Source organism: Mizuhopecten yessoensis, unplaced genomic scaffold (assembly GCF_002113885.1).
Source record: "Mizuhopecten yessoensis strain PY_sf001 unplaced genomic scaffold, ASM211388v2 scaffold10447, whole genome shotgun sequence".
In the NCBI taxonomy this organism is placed as follows: Eukaryota; Metazoa; Mollusca; class Bivalvia; order Pectinida; family Pectinidae; genus Mizuhopecten; species Mizuhopecten yessoensis.
Genome location: NW_018408551.1, coordinates 1,511,465 through 1,532,026, shown reverse-complemented (window position 1 = coordinate 1,532,026; position 20,562 = coordinate 1,511,465). Strand labels below are relative to the sequence as shown.

The following is a 20,562-nucleotide window of genomic DNA, read 5'->3' as shown; positions in this document are numbered from 1 at the left end:
AATCTAAAAGAAACTCCATGATCCAAAATCAATTCAATAACATCGATTAGTGAAATCAACATCAACAGAACACACACAACGTTCCGAACATAGTACCAGGTTACACATAAACAAAAGGGGAAATATTATCAGTTCCCATACATGAAAGTGGCCTAGCTACTTGTTTAACATATCTAGAAGCGCAGTAGCCTAGATAAAAGATATATTAATGGTTGCGAGTTCGATTCTTATCCTTTTTTCACGTTATTATTACAATTGATTTTAAGTAGCTGACGTCTTACTAGACACCCGTATTTGTGATGACCCTACTGCTAATTGGTGGACGAAGTAAACACAATACAATTAGCGGTAATTATTTGCACACTCTATAGTGTAGAGATATTCGTGAGTTAAACATTGCGCCATTGACACATTATTTTGTTTCTAATTTTTGCCTGTGTAGCGGTAATTTGATTCCTTGTAGCTTTCTTTGATACCACCGATCAATTATTACTAAACAAGATGGACATGGCTTACATGCTGGGTAGTTGTTAGAGTCAGATAAAAAAAATACGGACATATTATTCAGTGAATAATATGATCATGGCGAGATACCGGAAGTTAGGAAAAAGGAAGTGATTATATTTAACCTAAAACAAATATTTAGTGTCAATCAGACGCTTGTATGGATGATTATGGCATGCTACGTTGGTATTGAACGTGTCACAGCTATGTCGACGGACTTGGTTTCATTTCAAGTATACTGTTTGTGGATAGGTACAATGTATGTCATAGTTTTACGCGGAAAATGTATTGAGTCCAAACTCACCCATATACACACACTGAGGATAATGGAAATATATCCACAAATTTGCATTAGCTTGCAGTCAAAGGTTTGAAAAATTGCAAAAGTTGAATCTACGACCCGTTACAAATCAAAAAGTGTTTCATATTAATTCGTTAGGGACAAAACGTTGAATATTTGTACACAATCGATTTTGTACTATGGACCTATTTATTTACCAAGTCTCTCCTTAAATATTTATAGACCAATTACCGATCACATCCGCATATATCCTTAAACACAACGACTATATCACGTACCTATACGCGCCGTGTGAACTACCTGTGCGCAGGTACTGGACCCAGGAGAGGGAACAACATGTTTTTCGTAATGCATCAGGAAATAAAAATACACGCTGCAGTTTAATGCTTACGTTTTTAGGCAAGACTATGCTGTTCTTGAACAAAAGTGCAATTTCCATGACATGTAAACGTGTATGGACATACACTGTGCTATTTAGGAATCTGCAGAAAGCTGCTTCTTTTGTTCATTATTCAGCTTCGTGATCACTCTGTGAGGTCAATCCGATCAAATACAAGATCTCAAAACCTTCATAGATACGTGTTTTGTATTCATGATTCGTTTTCAATTACATCCTCTTTTGTTCATTTAGATTTGTTTTTAACATAAAAGTAACCAGCAATTTCAGCAGTAATATTCATCTGCTATGTTTCCTTGGTAACGGAGCCCTCGGCATTCGTTTAGTGAAAATGTTGTGATCGGTTTTAATTTCATTTTATAATACTCGCTGTTTCTGTCATGTCTTTCGTTTTCCCTCGTCTCAACGAACGGGTCTACTCTTTACACATACAAATTGTTATTTAAAATGACTCTTTGTTATTTTAAGTTGTTGAACCGCAAACATCTATCCAATGAAATATAATCTCCAAAAAACATTTCCCAAATGGAATCTCTACGATGAACAAATGAATGGTCCTTTATGCCTCCCTTATGTATTTTTGTTTTAAATTTGACTGTAGATTTATAAGACATTGCAGACAAAGCGGCGCGTTCGAATGGTTCCTCACAACAGTGAATACGCTCAGAAAGATTTATCCCTTCCCACGGGCGATTCACGCTTGACGCACAAGATATTATGGACACAGAACCAAGTTCGAAGTATTTTTTACTCATGTATAAATCTCTTCGACATATCTAGCTTAAGAGTCTTAAGCAATTATCACGACGAATGTAAGAAGAACCGTGTTTAGATCGACAGAAAACCTCAGGAGGCGTTAAGCGTGGACTACCGATTCATCAGGTGATTATTCACTGATCGTAAACTCGTATACAACGCGTTAAACATATAAAACAACCAAAGCTTGGTATGTCAACGAGGAGCATGAGCAAATTAAAACGCGCATAATTTGATTATCATGAAAATGAAATGTGGAGCCGACAAATCGAAGGAGAAATTGAAATGAAGTTTAAAAACTCTCGTGAAAAGATAAAGAATATTATCTTTAAAGGTGGCAATACCTATTTGGATGGCATTGAACGTCAAGTCAATGCATATCAATTCAATGAATCGGTATTTACTTTTATCACATAATGTACTGTGCTATCCAGTTAATAGGCTTTTGCGTATTAACCCATGTAATATGACCTATCAGCCCTGTATAATCATGACGTCACGCCTAGGGCAAGTACATGACGTCACAGACTTACGCACTGGAGTCAAAATGGCGCTTTTTTACATTTCAATATTGCATGAAAATTGTCGTTTTACACGAATAAATGCCCCAAATCTTGAGTATGTGATAAAAAGGATCTTATAGTCATTTTTATTTCATATGACATTTATAAAACTCGTCACGAAATTCTTTCTTTTAAGCTCGCCAGAGGTTCGCTAAATTGAACAAAAAATCTTACATTTAATTATACATGTCAATACATGTAACTGTGCACTTATATAATCAAATAAAAAACATTGTTCCTTTACCGGCAATTTAGATGTTTATCGACGGGTATCATCGGGTACCATGGTGTTGTGTTTTTTTTTTTATCTCAGGTTGCTATTTATTCTCTCATTTGAATGGAGAATTAGTCAAAGAGACCTCCGATACCTCCAGCTCTGAGTTCTGCTCTGCGTGTCCCGAAACAAAAATTGTATACCGTTTTTTATTGATATCTTGTTGATTGATCTCACGACAAATGGCACAGTAGGAGCGCAATGTTGTCTACCTTACAAGTTTTCAATCAAATCTCATCAATGTGATGCATGCTGGGAAGATAATTTAACATTGAGCCACGTGTATAATCTAAAACCCCAATTGTGATTGTTTAGTTTTTATATACTTTTTAGCGTTTCATTTTAACACAAAAGAACATCTTTATTTTCTTCTCGAGAGTCTGTGTCAGTATATATGTAAATATCTAACTAGGCGTTAAACACGGTGTTACGTACGTGATAGGCATATCCATCTCTTTGGTGACGTGTTAGTTCCCGCACATTTACCGATACTGTCTGGGATCGGCAAGTCTGAGTAATCACACTACAAATAGACTACTGCAAGGTTGTTTATTATTGTAAACCTTCTTTGAGTTCAGGACGCTACACTATTCAACAACATTTCTAAATAAGGGAAAGTAAAATAATTGTATCAACTGGATTACGGACTTGTATTGTTTTTTTCTTACTAACTTTAAAACAAAGGGAAAAAAGCAAAATCTGAATTAATACAAACTGACCTATGGTTCCATCCAATAACTTTATAGTATATAGCTGTATTTACATCTGTACTGTCAACAAATATATCCGCTCCGATACATGATTTTCCGATACTACAATGTGTATTGATTACAACAGTTTGTCAATTCTAGTTTTACTTGTTTCGAAACATGTGAGGTATATACAAATGTTCCCCTACAGCTCATCAGGGACAAAATCTGTTGAGGTATTTATCCTTGCAACTCAAAAAAGAAAACGTTCCACTTAAAGTTTAACTTCACACTTCACAAGAACAAAACTTTTGAGGAATAAACCCTTACATCTCAAAAAGAAGAAATTCTGGACGTATTTACTTTTAGTATTTCCCATTGATAGAACACACGCACATGTCATACATGAGATAGCACCTTTGAAATTTGTCATCCTAGAACTAGCGATGCTAGGGTTCTATCTCACCCGGAAACTATAGGTCTCTCTGTCTAGGCCATTTATTAACTATAGTGCCATGCTAATGATAGAGTACACATATAAGGTGCTGGTACAGAAAAGCATTGGATCCCTTAATAATCATTGAGAAAGGAACAATCTGTTCAACACGGGGCTTCTCTTTATATGGTATTCCATACTATACAAAAGGCTTTTTGTAGCAGATCGGATATAATCCCATGTTAAGGCAATGTCCTCCTCGTCTTAAGGGCGTGATAACGCATACATTTGAGGTCTCTAGCATTGGAAAAGATTAGCCCTATTCCCCAGTGTCACATTAACGGTCTTCAAGTCTTAGTTAAATGCTATTACAATACATAAATGTCATCCTTATCTTCTAAAAAGACTGCTGGAAGCATTGGCAATAAAATATGATATCGGATTCTTAAAGGTCAATTTCATTAAAGAAGGAATTTCAGAAATGTTATGCTTCATTAAGATAAGGGTAACACATAAACACAAACTGGTAATTGCACCTTTAACACTTTGGTAATAGATACGGTAGGCATGAAATTAATAACCCTGCATGAAACAGCCATTTTGACCGTATATGACTAATCGGTGATGTTCGGGGCCATTAAGTTAAGAAGAAAGATGAAAAGATAAGAAAACATCAGACTTATTTTGTATAACTCTTTTAGTAATACGATGAACTTCAGCATGATAATAACATGTTAATGACATATTAAAACACTTATACATGACTTTTATGAGAATATTAGACGGACAGGCTCTATGCAAATAAATATAAATGTTATATTTGTATGAGTAAAATATAAAATGTCTTTAGTATAATTTCAATGTAAAAGAACCAATTTAGAAATGCTCCTAGTTTTAGATAACACTTACAAACCAATACGTTGACACAGAGACGTATATTTTAATGAGAACCGGATAAGTATTTAAGATTTTATAGAACTTATATCAAGATTAAGTCCATTATGACAATCCGATTCCTTCCTTCCTTTGGATCTTTACGACGAAATGGTTACAAAGTACAAGTTTAAATGCTGGGAGGTTTTAGAGAACTAGAATAAAAGCAAGCACATGCAATTAGTCAGGATCTGGTTAGCATTGTTTAGTGCTCTTTTGAACACAACATATCATATGCTGGCTCTTTTGTTCATTCTATAAAATGTAACGCTGGATGCCTCATGATCTCATGATGTTTGCAAGCACTCCGAAATAGCCTTGTCAATATTTCTTTTACTCCGAATAGCTAGCAACATAATGTCTATTTTTTTTAAAGAGTGGCTCACTCTTCAAAGAATGAATACATTTATTTCTTTTATAACTTTAAACATCGTTCAAATAGGATAGTAAGTCACAAGAGATACAGAAGATAATTCGGTGTACAATCTACATGCTTGTGGCGTTAGAACACATCATGTTAACATTTGACACAACCGTCAACATATTATAAATCTTTATAATTTAGCACTCCATCATTCTGATAACATGTTAACATAATAATATAGTGTTTCATGGCTGTCATAAGTAGCGTAACAGTTAATTTAATTGTTTTGATGTTCTTGTTAATGAATCCCTATAGCACAATGATAGTCACTCGTTTCCTGCCAATTAAGCAATATTCACGATATATTGTCACAACTTCCTGTAATCAGCCCGATTTTAATATTCTATTTCAAATTTATATGCATTAATATTCTAAACTCAATTCGAAACTGGTCTCTGTGTCTTAACACAACATTGGTTTTACAGAGTTCAGTAGGAAGTAGTTTGGAATTGAAACAGGGAAACATAATCAAATAACGCAATTTTTTTGTGGAAAATTCGTCGAGAACACCACATTACTACAATTTGATAATTGGTTAAATGTAGCTTCTTCTGCGTTTGTCATACGTTGATCGATATCAAAATAAGATTTGTATACAAGCAGTGATTAATTGTTATTTGTTTAGGTTTTTTTATTAATATGGTAATTTTTCATTGATACGGATTCAAAAATGTACATCTTCCTTGATTTTACGAATGTTCAAAGTATAGTTGCATACACGAGATCGACACCTTCTTTTTTACACTAGCATTGTCTTTTACAAGAGAAATATATTTATGTTGACAGGTAACGGTAAACGGTCAGGTCCCCCATCAGCATTACCCAACAGTGGAGAAAACAGTGGACTTTTCTTAAAAAAGTTACTTTTAAGGAGTGAGGACCCAGTCTCAGGTTCGGACCGTTATAGCGACATGGACAGTTTTTACCCTCCCATCGTACAGGATACCGAGGATGCCATGGATATGCCAATGGTACTGGACAACCCAGATCTCTCCACAGAACAGCTTCAAAAACTCTCCGATTTGGTGGACGAGTTGGTAAGTAATCTTAATTAACTAACTAAATGTCATGCTATGTGCAAATGACCAACATCATTGGCAACATTTTCTAATGTGGAACCCTAAACCAGCGATACATGTGGTGTGCTGCCTATATTAGGTTAGTTTCAGAACTGGTGAGTAACCATTGTTGTACAATGCTATGAAGGATAAACCAAACACTCACATATGATGATAGCACATTTAAACTTTGGTTATAGATACAGCATGCACAAATGAAAACAATCAAGTAGCTCAGACGCTGTATTTTTGTCTCGTCGACATTGCTTCTGGTTCCTAGGTAGTATGACAAGACTCTTTCTACTATTATTTTTCAAATGCCTCGGGCACTTTATGTTCTTTGTTTACATATGCATCCTTTATTTCAACGTTCGTAACCGTAGGCTGCTCAAAATTCCAGTTTAACAAAAACATAAACACTGAGTTAAGATTCTCAAATAGCTGAAATGAATCTTCTATTGAATTCGTGATATAGTTTAAACATAATGGACATGTTTTTGGAGTAATATAGATCAGTCCAGAATATAGAACTATGTGCACATCTTAACTTCATGTGTGACTCGTTTTGAGATATTTTAACCATAATTGCAAAGCCATACATAATTGTTGTGCATAGAATACATGTATCATGGTTTAGTTTGTCTTGGTAACAACCAATTTTCAAGGAAACTTTCATTTGCGTTCTAAATTTATTAGTATCAACGTTGAAGATGGTGTCATTGAACATTTATATTTTGATACATTTCGATAATTAAAAACAATACCTAACAAACCATACTTGGAATTCAAACTTGTTAAAACTAGGGCAAAATTTGAATAAAAGAAATATCTACATGGAGAACCGTGAAGAAATGCAAGGACAGTAAGACCATGTGTTCCGGAGGGTAGGCGTTTTCTTCTTTATCGGTGACATCTGCCATGTAGATATAGGTCAAGTCAAACTAATGCCAAGTCCTTATATTGAGAACTCGGGTAATGACAACGAAACCACGAGACTCACCAATGAGTTGTTAGTTGTCCGTCAACATCTATCACGGAATTCATAATATTTAAAGCACAAGCTCTTAGAATCTTTTCAATGTACTAATGTTAATCAATATCACTCTTGTATTATATCATTTCTAACAGAAATATCGCACATGCATAAGATGACGCTTGCCTTGCATTTTGCACATGTCTGTAAGGTGCTATTGAATAGCACTGAATATCAGAAAATCGTTGATTTATATGTATAACCATCAATATAGTTAATTAAACATTTAGGATCGTGTCATGTTTATGTCTAATAATCAATATATGCAATTTCATTGTGAAATCTGTCCATGGATTATCGTTTTATACTGTAGGATCAGGGCGAGTAAAATCATCAGTATAGTAAAATACGCTGTGGGATCCACCAATGCACAACCATCAATATAGTTCATTATTCTGTCCCGTCAATATGACGTGCAATATAACTTGTTATACTGTCAAATTCGGCCATACAAAAGTATCAAAGTATTTGCTCCTGTGGTCGAACCCAGACTTGTTTCAAAATCATTATCATCATAACTTGAAATGCAATACAACTGAACTCGTTATTTCTCGAGCTCTTACAATAAATGTATGATGTTCCAAAATAATGGTCTTACACTAGTTTTCTCCAATTAATGATGCCGGTATTGGCACCGATATGTCCAATGTTCATAGACGCATGCGTCATATTACTAATTCCACAAATCACATTTCAGCATTTTATATCAATACAACACTGATTTAATCTATCATGCTGGCAGGCAATTAAAACGCAAGTGATACAGACATGAAGTATTTTAGAAACTGGCGAGAAGTTTCGACATGATTTGTGGTTGTATTAATATTACACTGACGTGTTTGTTGGCTCCATTACCAACACGCCGTACAGTTGTGCTATCGGGAAGCTGATAAATGATAGATACAATATAAATCTATAAAAGATTGTGACTAGTTTTACTTTGACAGGAGGGACAACTTTTCGCGAGACAAAAAACAAATATGGTACCATTTCTGCTGTTTATATCAATAAGAATTTCACCAGCATGCTCTGAAGTAGCAGCCAGGAATACTACTAATTTCCAACCATAGTATAGAACCATTTGTTTTAACTCCGACCTCATTATTCAAACAACGAAAACAAATTTTCCAAACATAACATGCAGCTAACGTATGATACAAGTAGTAAAGACACTTTTGCTGTAATCAGTACCCTTCTCTGTTTTACATAATAGGCCGGTATATATGCACTTCTCCTTTTCACAATCTTTGTCAGAGAAGAAGCTTTAAACGTTTCTGGCTCGACTTTTTAGTTTTATATTTTGTTTTATTAAATATCGCAAAAAGGTCGAAAGCAACGACTTAAGCAATGTATCTATCGTTTACGCTTCCTCCCACATACTCACATCCAATGTTTTGCATGCTGCAGTAGGTACAGTACGATCCTTAAGAGTCCTTAATTTTCTAGACGTTCGCATTGACCAATACTACTTGCTCTGCATATATTCTCAAAAAGACGATTTTGTATGCGTCATTGAACTTGACATCAGTAAATATTTCCAAATACGAAGTTGAAACATATGCATGAATCAAGACATGCTCATTTTATTCAAGACTTTAGCTAACCGTCATGCTGTTCTGGCCGTGTCATGGCAGGTACATGTACCACATGCGGTGAATGAAACTTTAGCCCTTCTGACAATTATTACAAACCCAGTTTGTGTGTGGGTTCGTGCTGTAAACGCTGTTTTTCTTTATAATTTTATTTTGTTTTTTATTCATTGTATTTATATGATATGAAGATCCACGAATTTAGGCCTCTAAACACTAAATGAGAAATTATGCCTCAGGTCATTTTGCAGAGGGCATCCATATATCATGCATAGCGCGAACAAAACACAGTTCATCCCATAAACTAGCTGTTACATTGACACGACATTAATCTCATAACAGTGATTTGGGTCACGGATCTGATCAACACTGATAGGTAATTGCCTAATTGAATGTCCTTTTTGATCAATGGTGTCATTAGCGAGATTTGTGGCCGACTCAGTTCTCCTGTTGCCTTGCTGCAGTATCTAATGGGAGCATTTTGGGTCAAGTTCTACAATAATTTGGGTATGGTTAATATAAGTCTGCAATCTTATTGTCTCCAAATACGCAATAACAGTCCTGCTGGTTCGCTGTTTTCCACAAAAGCATGAAGTCTCTTATTCACTTTGTTCTATTTTCTATCATACATGTTGCTTTAACTCATTAATGGACTTGGTCATATTTATCCTGGATATTCCGCAAGGTCAATGTACTTTAGGAGTTTCCTTGAACTTCTCATCATCGTGGCAGCATTATTGTCAATACACTTTTAAATGTAAACCGATGGATATATTGACATAATCCCAGATAAACAAAGAAAAATCACGCAATGCTTTGAACATTTTCACTTGCATAATTCTGCACGAACAGTTTGATCGCATATTTTCCCGATACAGTTCGACACCGATAGGAGATCATTACACTGTCAACAACCCTACGTTATATCGTCATTTAAATCGCACAGAATTTACATTATTGCTCTCAATTTCGACAGTTATAAATACAGCTACTGTATTGTTTTGAGCACTGTATAATTTCGATAAACCTTTTATGTCGTGTTGTCTGTGCAATTAGGATAATGCATCAAATTCGTTCTATATCAACAAATCATCATGTCTCAACGTTTAATTCAGAAAAATGTTTTGCTTTAGTGCCAGTTTGCCGCCAATAAGAGGGTTGATTGAATTTATATTTGATTTGTGTTTTAGTGGAACATGACTTTATATACAACTGCTGTTTTAAAAGCATTCACGAAACAAATATTGTGTAGCCCCATAATCAGATATATAATACTGATCTATCCCTCTTGATGTCAGTAAAGCCAGGTTCCATTCTACTCTCATTGTCTCTGTTTTAACTTGGGTTTTTTTTCTATCCCAAAACAGTGTATAGTGTTTTTATCACATAATCGGACGGTTATCCGGTGAATTCGCCCGTGTAATATGTTTACATATGTGACTAGTAAAATATACACTGGAGCGTTTGACATTGGCTGTGCCAGTCAGAAATCGATTGTAACGTCATAATATGGACAATGACGTGACGTCATCAATTGTAAATGGCGCAACAAAATGGTTGTCACCATTTGATGAAGCTCGCTGCATTTTGGCTTTAAAACCTGTCAAAATGTACGTTTTCTGAGTTATGTGATAAAAAGTATCTTAAATTTGTTTTCATTTCGTATAAGCTTTTATGAAACTCGTCTCGGAGTTTTAATTTTTTGCTCGCCAAGGCATGCAAAAATAAAAAATAAAATCCCAAGACTCGTTTTATAAAATCTCATATGAAATGAAAACTCACTAAGATCCTATATTTATTATAACAAAAGTTCGGTGCTACGTTAATTTGATGTTTCACTGAAACTGTCTTATCGAATCGAAAAGTCAAAAGTCATTTTAGTTGAGATTGCAAATTTAATGGCAATATCGAGTAGGAATTCTTTGTGTTAGAATTAGACGCAATTAAACGTAATGGTTTACTAGTAATCCCATATTTATTGATGTCAAATAACGTTTTCTCTGATTACATGAAATATATAACACCCATGAGACACAATCAAATACTCATTTTCAAGCTCCTAAATGATGAGTTTAGGCTTGTATTTTGATCACCAGGGACTTTGTGCGCTATAGAAAACCCCAATTATTAAAAGCGTTACTATGTAACTGATACCATGCCGATGCTAAGACAAATGCGGTGTTCTTTTATAACGTCAATATCAAATACAACTTAAGAATATCATCTCAGGGACAGACCTTGACATTTTCCAATAAATACCTTAATAGGTTAAAGGTCGTACAAATCGTAAATATAGTTCACATAACCATCACTGTATCTCCATGTTTACTTAAACAAACAGAAATTCTATTTAAGAGTTTGAGAAGAATACTAAAACGGAAGCGGTTTTATCACATACATTTTATAATGCCTGCCTTTTTAAATAAGTTATAGATACAAAATTGTAGGTGCTGATATTTAACGTTAGACCTTATATAAACAAACGCATCTGCGTGTATGTTAATGCTGAAAAAAAAATCAATCTAGGATTATACATTCGATGTATATTCTTGTAATATAAATTAAGTTCACACAATCATATGCAAGGGCACTGTCATTGCAAACAAGTCACTTCGACCTCTCCAGTGCGGTAGCCAGTTGTACGGGTATGTCGTTCCATCTTTGTCGAAAACATTGAGTGTTGTTTCTCTATTTGTTTCAAACCCAGTCCTTCTATCTCCCTCAGATGTCCTGGAATATCTTCTCTCCCATCAATATAGCAAGTAATACATTTTTAGGTCTCCCAATCTCACTGCATAACAATTCCATTCAGCGTTCCCAAACACTCTGATTACATACAAGTTATCATTTGCAGTGTTAAAGCAAGTTATAGTTCCAAATGCACTGATAATATTTTGCATTTTTTTCTTTTCCCGGTTGACAAAAACACAGAACAAGCATTAAAGTGGACGCAGCCATTAATATGTCTTTCTGCGGTTACGTGATACCAACCTTTGTGTGCAGTAAAGATATTAAACACACGCGATCGGAGACATGCTGATATTGTTACACAAATTAGATAGCGTACATATACGTACATTAGCTTATCAAATATACGCTTCGCAATATTGCGTATATTTTTTTACTTAATATTTTGTTTAGAAAATCAATAATTCTACCAAACAAAACAATAGCGTTTATTTTTATGTATAACAATTGTTATCAACTTCCTGATGTTTGGAAGTGCGGAGTAACACGGGACCCGTTCTATCCTAGACAGGCTATCAGTCATTGCGATTTTCACTTTTGTTTTTATCTATAAAGAGACGCGTCTATAGAATCTTGTCCATAGCTCAATAATACTTTCAGTATAACCTGCTGCAAGGACAAGAAATGAATACTATCGAACCTAATCATGAAGGTTGCAGGGTGGTGCAGTGGATAGCGCACTCACCTTTCATCAAGGGGACCGTGGTTCAATTCCACAAACGGAAGTCACCAGCCCGACCACGTGGGTTTTCTTCGGGCTTTCCAGTTTTCTCTGACATTAGGACCGCGCGCTAACATAAAGTTTTTTTGATAATGTAAAAAGAATCCCAGTCTACTTCTATCCAATCACATGATTGTTTGAGGCTACTAAAGATGATCAGGGTTTTCTAATAAGTCCCGTCATTTAGGACAAACATTATAAATATACCGGTTGTCTGTTGCTTCTGGGATCTTAACATTTTTCTATTCTTCTTATTGCGACTATTTGGCCCTTTGTTATCTTGTTTTATGTGGTCCAATGGCGCAGTGGATAGCATGAATCACAGAAAATGTACTGTAGTAATATTGCAATGTGCATGTTCAACCGATTGCTAAGTTTATGGCAGGTATTGTTCCACAGACATAAGGGCAATTTCCGATGTGCTTATTGTCTATTTGATAAACCGCTGATTTCCCAGGTGTCGCTTTTTAACAAACCTAGCGTGAACACGCTCTCACATATACCTAGCCAATTATCTTATTGATGGTTTAAGAGAATGTGTTTGGTACGAGCCGATACGAGTTCTAATAGTTCCATGATAAAGAAATTACAAAGTAGAATTCCATAATGTTCTGGATTCACAATGTCGTACAACTGCAGCATTCACTGTGTCTTTTTTATAAAGTTCCTTGTAATTCATAGGCACTAACTGTTAGCTGACACCTGGCAATTCATAATCATTATAGTCCTTCCATTGTTGACATGTTATGGAAGCCTTAGCAATTGTTATAATTGATATATAGTGTTGACTTGTTACAACCATATTAGTCGTAATAATAGATAGACTTACTATTAGCAACTTGTTGGTCAACTGTCTTCTTGCGGTGTTTACTACACCTGTTTTTTAGAAGTCATATCACCAGCTGTGTGTCTTTTAGTGCGTAATGTTTTGGGAAAAAAACAATTGATCGGCAAATGAAAACATTGGCCTGCAAGTGGAAACCTACAAAAAGGAAGATTGCGGAAATAAGACATGACATATTTGTATTCATTTGTAATCGATAATTTCTAATCATGAGGCGACAATGTTAGCCTGATTAGGTATATCAATAGGTGTAGCCATCAACATACCTGTTTATTCCCATTACACATAACACTGGTCGGGTCAATAAAAATCCATATATACAATTTTAATGCTAACCAGATATAATTCATTCTTGTAGATGGAATGTATTCTGGCGCGATTACCAGGAATTACTGGTTTAATATTAAACCATATGTTAAAAGCTAAAATGTTTTAACGTTAGCAGGGTTGAAGCAATTTTCCTTCCTAATTATGTTTCTAATATACATGTATGTTTCCAAGAGCTCTTGGCATGAAGTTGGATTATTTTATAAAGTCCTTTTGACCTCTAATGCACTAATGGAATCCTAAATAGACAAAATCAACCTTTGATGTGTAACAAGGACTAGGTACATGTTATGTGTACGCTTCCTTACTTACACGCCTGAAGGTCGTAGATTGAGTAAAGAAAATATACCCGTAGCTGTTACCCACCGAATCTTGTTAATTATCCTCTACTTCCTAACAGGATTGTTTTACTCTTAGCACTTTGCTTGGCAATAGTTCACTTGTGGTCTAGGTGTAGCAATGTGAGGAAGGCAATGGGTTCGGTGCCCGGACCGGTAATAAGTAATTTGTACATGTACCAACGCCCTTAGAAATGTTAGTTGCTATTCCCAGTCAGTATAATATTACTGAGTGGAATTCTTTACTGGGTGGCTTCAGCATGGCATTTCAGTGAGGTAGCACTGTAAAGACAGCATCGGGTCCACAATATCTAAAAAAGTAAAATACACACGAGATTACACACGCATACATTACACACATGGAGGCACCACGTAATGGCCTTAGTTGTGAACAGGGCAATTCGACAAAATCAAATATTGCTAATATGCGTGAATATAAGTTTCGCAAATATTGTTTGTTAATTATGTTATTGCGATTCTGCTTAATTAATTTTCTGTGAAGACATTTATCGGATAAATGAATAGCTGGCATTTTGTGAAAAAGAAATCTTCGTAAAACATTATATATAAACAGTAATCGTCGTTTTCTTTAAACTTGACCAGAAGAACACATTTATAGTGGTTTGTCTGACATTTAAAAAACTATCAATTAGGTGTTTCTTGATATCTCGTCAGTAGTACAATCGGTATTTACTTGTATAACCTATTCTCCCCTACACTACCTCGAGAAATATGGAAGATGTTCTGGTCGCCAAGTGTCTAGGGGGTACAAACAAATTAGTTCAAATTGGGCGGTAGACCGTCCCAGCTGTTTACGAGAAAAGCAATAAAAGCAATAATATATTCTTGTCTTTTGGAAGCTTGACCGAACACTCAGGAGACGAAACTAAAACGCCAAGACTAACTGAGTTTATCTTAATTGATTGCAGTTCCCAGCAGTTTTGGACACGTGTCCCATCACCGATAACATGCTTCTCTATGCTTCTGTACATTGATGTAAAGATCGGAATGGCATGAGACTGAACAACTACAAAAGTAGCCGCTATATCTTTAACGTAAATTACAAATTATTTGTAGTATTTATTTACTAGTATCGATTTCCTTTAAAGCGTTAGTGGTCTTCTAGCATCCCTATCCCCGCGGGAAAGTTGATAAGCATCGATTGATCATCATATTAGGATATGGGCGGATGACCTTTCCGTATTTGTGAATGGTGAGTTGTATGTCAATAATGAATGTCGAAAGCTTTCATTACTCTTGTGGAAATATTGCGAACAAATTAGACGGAATTGAGAGAGTGCACGTGCGCTTTGACCCATACGAGTTTGTTACGTGTAGGTTCGAACTTCATCATATCTACACTTGTTTTGTCGCTATCAGCTCACTCACACTAGATGTATGAAGGAAAGTATGTATATCTTCATCGATCGATGAATTAAATCAAGTCATATTTGTTCCACAGGTTTTAAAAATCACTGCCAAAATTAGAAACCATATATATGAATAGGCAATGAACTCTACTGGGGAAGCTTACTTCTTTCAGAAACAACAAAATCAGAACGATAATGCACGGGCAAACCCAATCCTAACGCTATAGCTGCACGTGATGCAATTTACCTTGATTCAAATACAGTACCATATTGGTTATATTCAATATCAAATTGACATGCTCAAGCATATAATTTCAATTGTTAACCTACATTTTGATTTTCTTTCTGATCTTGTGATCCTTGATATACAATTTTGGCTTGTCTCGATAGGTAATTGATTCCTAGGACGAGCTGGCACAAAATCGTCTGAACTATCACATCATCGATCAAATGCTCGAAATATAAACGATAGATGTTATATAGGAAGCGACTATATCATTCAGTCGAATGGTTATTACTGTTGTACATTTGAGTAGGACGCACATGATGAAACGCCACACGCACATCGCACCGTCCTTACACCAAGTAACAGCTAGGTCCGGAAAACTGAAGCATCAATAATTCCGGAGAAGTCATCGGTTCATTAGTAGGCAAATATAGATATATACGATGGTGCCTCGTAAATCAAAGGGATATGTCATCTCGCTGACATTCTACAAAAGTTGGTCCAGAGAGATTGAAACCTGTGGCACAGGATTCCCAACATGATTCCGAGAAAATTAAAATCGATTATTTCATCATTTATTTAATATCTGAACGCTCTTGAGACATAGAAGTCACGAAATCATATATATAACCTGTCTGCCTTAGAAACATAACGCTATCTGTCTACGTAGGACCTACCAACTCCTGTTCTACATATAGCCTTGATCATACTTACTCATGAGATTGTTATTTCCGGGAACCTGATTGCTCGTGACTGCTAACTGTCTACATCCATTCATGTCTGTTTGTTACACGTTCCATTTATTACTATTATTTTTGTATTTTACAGATATACCGGAAGAAGCTCCGCTCTCTGAGTGATGAAGCTGGTCTTGTATAAGACGGCGCATGACGGAAGTGCCTGTGTTTGGCGCATGACTCCGAAGATATTTTCTACTAAAAGCTCAAAAAGATGCAGTTTTCCAATGGACCTATCGTTTGTTTGATTTTTTATTTAACTGAGAGAAAAATTCGTTAAGGTTTACATAGGACAAAATATGATATCCTTTTCACAATTAAGCTAATCAAAGTATTTCGAAACTCGAGAAAAAACGAAATGATAGGTTTGTGCCGGAGAAACAATTCTTCATTTCATTACTGTGTTCAATACAATAGGTTAGTGAGGAAATGTTCTTATTTGGGTTGATTTAAAGGGATGCTTTCTTTTAATCAAGAGAAACGATCGATTTATAAATCACCAAACATATCATGAATGCCAACTAATGCGGTCATTAGCTGGCCATGTTTTGTTTTGTTTTGTCCTCCATCTAAAATATTTATGTCATTGAATATTACACGTCTATAGACTGAATTTTGTTTTATTTTATACTTTAGACACATCAACTCTAAAACCTACTCAAAAAATGAAGTCATGAAAGGTACTTTTGGATAACAAATATATTGAAAACTATCTTTAATAATTATTAATCTTCCAATCCATATCTCCATTAACTGGAATTTTGTTTGCGTATTTAACATATGCAAGACATGTATGAAACATCTCATGTGTACTCCAAATACACAGCCATTATAAGGAGATATCCGTTGTATTCGGATGTAAATACACTGATCTAAATTATGTTCTACTGTATAGATAAAAGTTAATTATATTTCATTTGCATTAATTCCTAAAATGTTGTGTACTTTTTAAAATGTGTTTTTATATATTTTCAAATCCCATGTGTGACGCGCTACAGTCCTTACAATGCAGCTTTTAAACTCTCGCCAGCTATTAGCATAAGCAAAAGATTTTTACTGAAATTCATTAAAAACTACCTTATCACTACGTTTTTGGCGTGTAAACAAGTATAGTAGGTGTGATTTCGTTTCATAATAGTATACCTTACAGACATCAGCAACATTAACGATTTCGAACAAATAAGTAGCTATTTCAAGACATCCTTACACAAGTCGATGTATTATTATTTCCTAATGTGCTAGGAGGTGACTCGCGTTTACCCTGATCATGGAACACGAATACGCATTTCAACGGAGAATATATATGAAAATATAACAAATAATAAAACAGTTGACATCCAATATCGACTAGCATCCGTAATATTGGCTTGTTGTAAACTAGTATGGTAATATTTTGATACATAACAATACCAGTATAGATACTAGTATACTATATTTAGAATAATATATTATAAGCATTCCTGGAGAATGAGAAATATTTTGCTATTTTAAGACATATTTTCATTATTCCTGTTTTTTCTTTGTTCTTGCCGAAGAACTTTGACATACATGACATTAATATATTTCTCTATTTTTCGAATAAAAACTGTGTCTTGGAAAAGTGTTTCTTTTTATCATGAATTTATTTAACTGAATAAACACAATGCATGTATTTAAAGCGTTGTATTAGATGATATATACGAGATTGCACGATATGGTCAGCGAGAAACAACCTTTTCGGATGTTACCTTACGGTGAGACAAAGATTGAAAAGAAACAGTTATACACACGATTACCGATATACATATGTAATGTCAACGGGTTTCCTATCGCTCCATAGCATGCACATATATTGTTTGCTCACCATGAATATATAAATCTTAGATTTTCATACACATACAAAACAAATACAACTTATATTTCGTTACGATTTCTATTCATACAAATCATTTGTCAGGTTAGAAACGTCTTTGAGCTGTCTAGTATGTAAGCAACGGAATAACAGCCATGCGTGTAAGGATTAAAATAAGTTCTAACCATACGTTATGAAACACACTCGAATCTGACAAATGATAGCCAAAGTTTCGCAAATATGTTTTTTAACAGATTCTTCAAAAGAATACGTAGACACCAGTGTAACATAAATACACATAAGATTACACAACGAGTGGTTGTTAAATATGGTATTTATTTCACTCGATTTTCAAAAGTTACAAAAGTCACGAGCTTTAGCGAGTGTCTTTTGTAACTTTTGAAAATTAACTAACTAGTTATATGACCCATATGTAAAAAGTTACTCATTTATATTAAAAAATGACTTCTTTTTTTACAAATTTAATAATTTTTGAAATTAATGTTTTGGCAACAACTTTAAATATTGAGAGTATGCAATATTGTATCAATTAATATAAATTAACCACGGACTATATGCGCGTAAGCATATCGTAAGAAGTCTGCCTCCCACCAAGTGATGTAGACGAACTAATCGCTGTCAATGTCAAAAAGACATGGGTAGAACGACATACTGTCCGACACTGTTACAGATCTTGCTTGGGTTTCACTGAGACATATATAATACGTATCTGAGTTTCCCGACCTGGACACGCGACGTAATGGCGTCGAAACGATATCGAGCGTCTGTAGCAATTTTGCCTGAAACTAGCGATCAAATCTTTAAGCATCATCTTCTTTTGGTATTGCCTTCATAACCCCCTTTTCCCATCGCATAACCTCACAAAAGTCACCAACATTTGCCAGATGTTGACTGCAGATGACGTTAACAAAACAGCACGCGGCAAAAAGCGCGTGAAAAAGAGTCGTCCGATCAAGGTTCATCTTCTCGACCAATCAAAAGTACGGAAGGTCATATACCACGTGTGGTGTATAACTCATATGCATTCAACAGTCTGCATGTTTATACAATGATCTGAGAGTGGAATAACACAGTGTATTGTGATAGAATTACATATGTAATACCAGTGTAAGGGATAAAACATAAGACAATATATCAACTTAATAAAATACAACTTTCAAAAAATCCTTACAATATTCTAATATCTTTTTTTTAATCTAACGAGTGTTCAAATTTACTTCTTTGACGAAACTGTATCACGTGTATGATGCATATTACTTGCTGTATCAAAGGGAGAAAATCCTTTCATATTCGTGTAAAGCCGACAGATCGGAGACAACCATATCCTTAACATGAATTGATACTTAATATCTATGCTGAACGAAGGAAGGTCAACTTCTCCTTTCCATGATTTCTTACATTATAAACATGTAAAACAATGAGAAGACAACTCGATCATTTACAAAAGCAAGACAACTCTTTCCTTGGCATGAATTTGAAGTTGATCTGTAGACCGAACAGGAGACAACCCATTTTTATACGGATGTTAGGATCAGATACCGAAACAAGACAAAAAGGAAGACATTCCCAACAAACGTCAGGAGTCGATCAATTAAACAAAACAAAGAGAAAACGACCTATATGAATTGCGAGTAAAAACAACAACAAAAATAAAGAAAAAAAGGAGCTTTTACATGTCAATACTGTCGTCAGATATTTAAAAACACAATATGATACTAAGAGAGGGGTCTGACAGTTATCTGAAAATAGCAGATATCCTTCATCAGCAACGACCTTTACACCAGACTCACGATAAAAGGAAGACAGCTCTTTTCAACATATAAGCAACAATGCCAGAACTGTAAGGTGAACGTCACCAGTTTAACCATTCGGAAAAAATTAATACACAGGAAAATGTTTGCAATCAATCAGTTATTAAATTCGAGATTTAGAAAAATTAAGGTAAATATATTTTGGGTTAAAAGTGTTCGGAGACATATGATGATTGTGTCCGCTGAAACTGGACTATTTAGGGTGATATCACATTGACATATCAAACGGAAACATGGCACATCTTTTACCAGGAGGAGGCACAGATTAAATAAAGAAAAGAAGAGATAATAAAATAACATTGAAAACAGCTGGCAGACCAAAGGTACATTGGTTTCTCTATAACAGGACAGAAAGAGACATTCCAATTAGACTGATGTTAACTCATACTAACATGAAGTAGGGGGGTAGAGATACATTCGGAAGTTACCTGTTTATTATAGTATACTCGCACAAGGACAAAGCAAGCTTCACTCTTGTGTTTATGAATCGACTCGGGACTGACGGTTACGTACAATATGATGACAATTGCCTTAACATATATTATATACTCAATGAACCTGAAGAAGCGAATTGTTCCTACCCACTTTGCTACAATAAACCTGCTGAAATATGACATAAAAAAATGTTTGT

At 35.0% G+C, this 20,562-nt stretch overlaps 1 protein-coding gene across 2 annotated transcripts in view; it reads left to right on the top strand.

The window, feature by feature from the left end:
- The window catches only part of LOC110460672, a 39,621-nt gene extending 21,753 nt beyond the window's left edge, over positions 1-17,868 (top strand). For both annotated transcript variants that reach the window (XM_021513714.1, XM_021513715.1), the window contains 2 exons: positions 6,064-6,314; positions 16,360-17,868. In XM_021513714.1, coding sequence (XP_021369389.1) covers positions 6,064-6,314; positions 16,360-16,410 — 302 coding nt within the window. In that variant the 3' untranslated portion in view covers positions 16,411-17,868. The remainder of the gene's footprint in view (positions 1-6,063; positions 6,315-16,359) is intronic.
- The last annotated feature ends 2,694 nt before the right edge of the window (positions 17,869-20,562 follow it).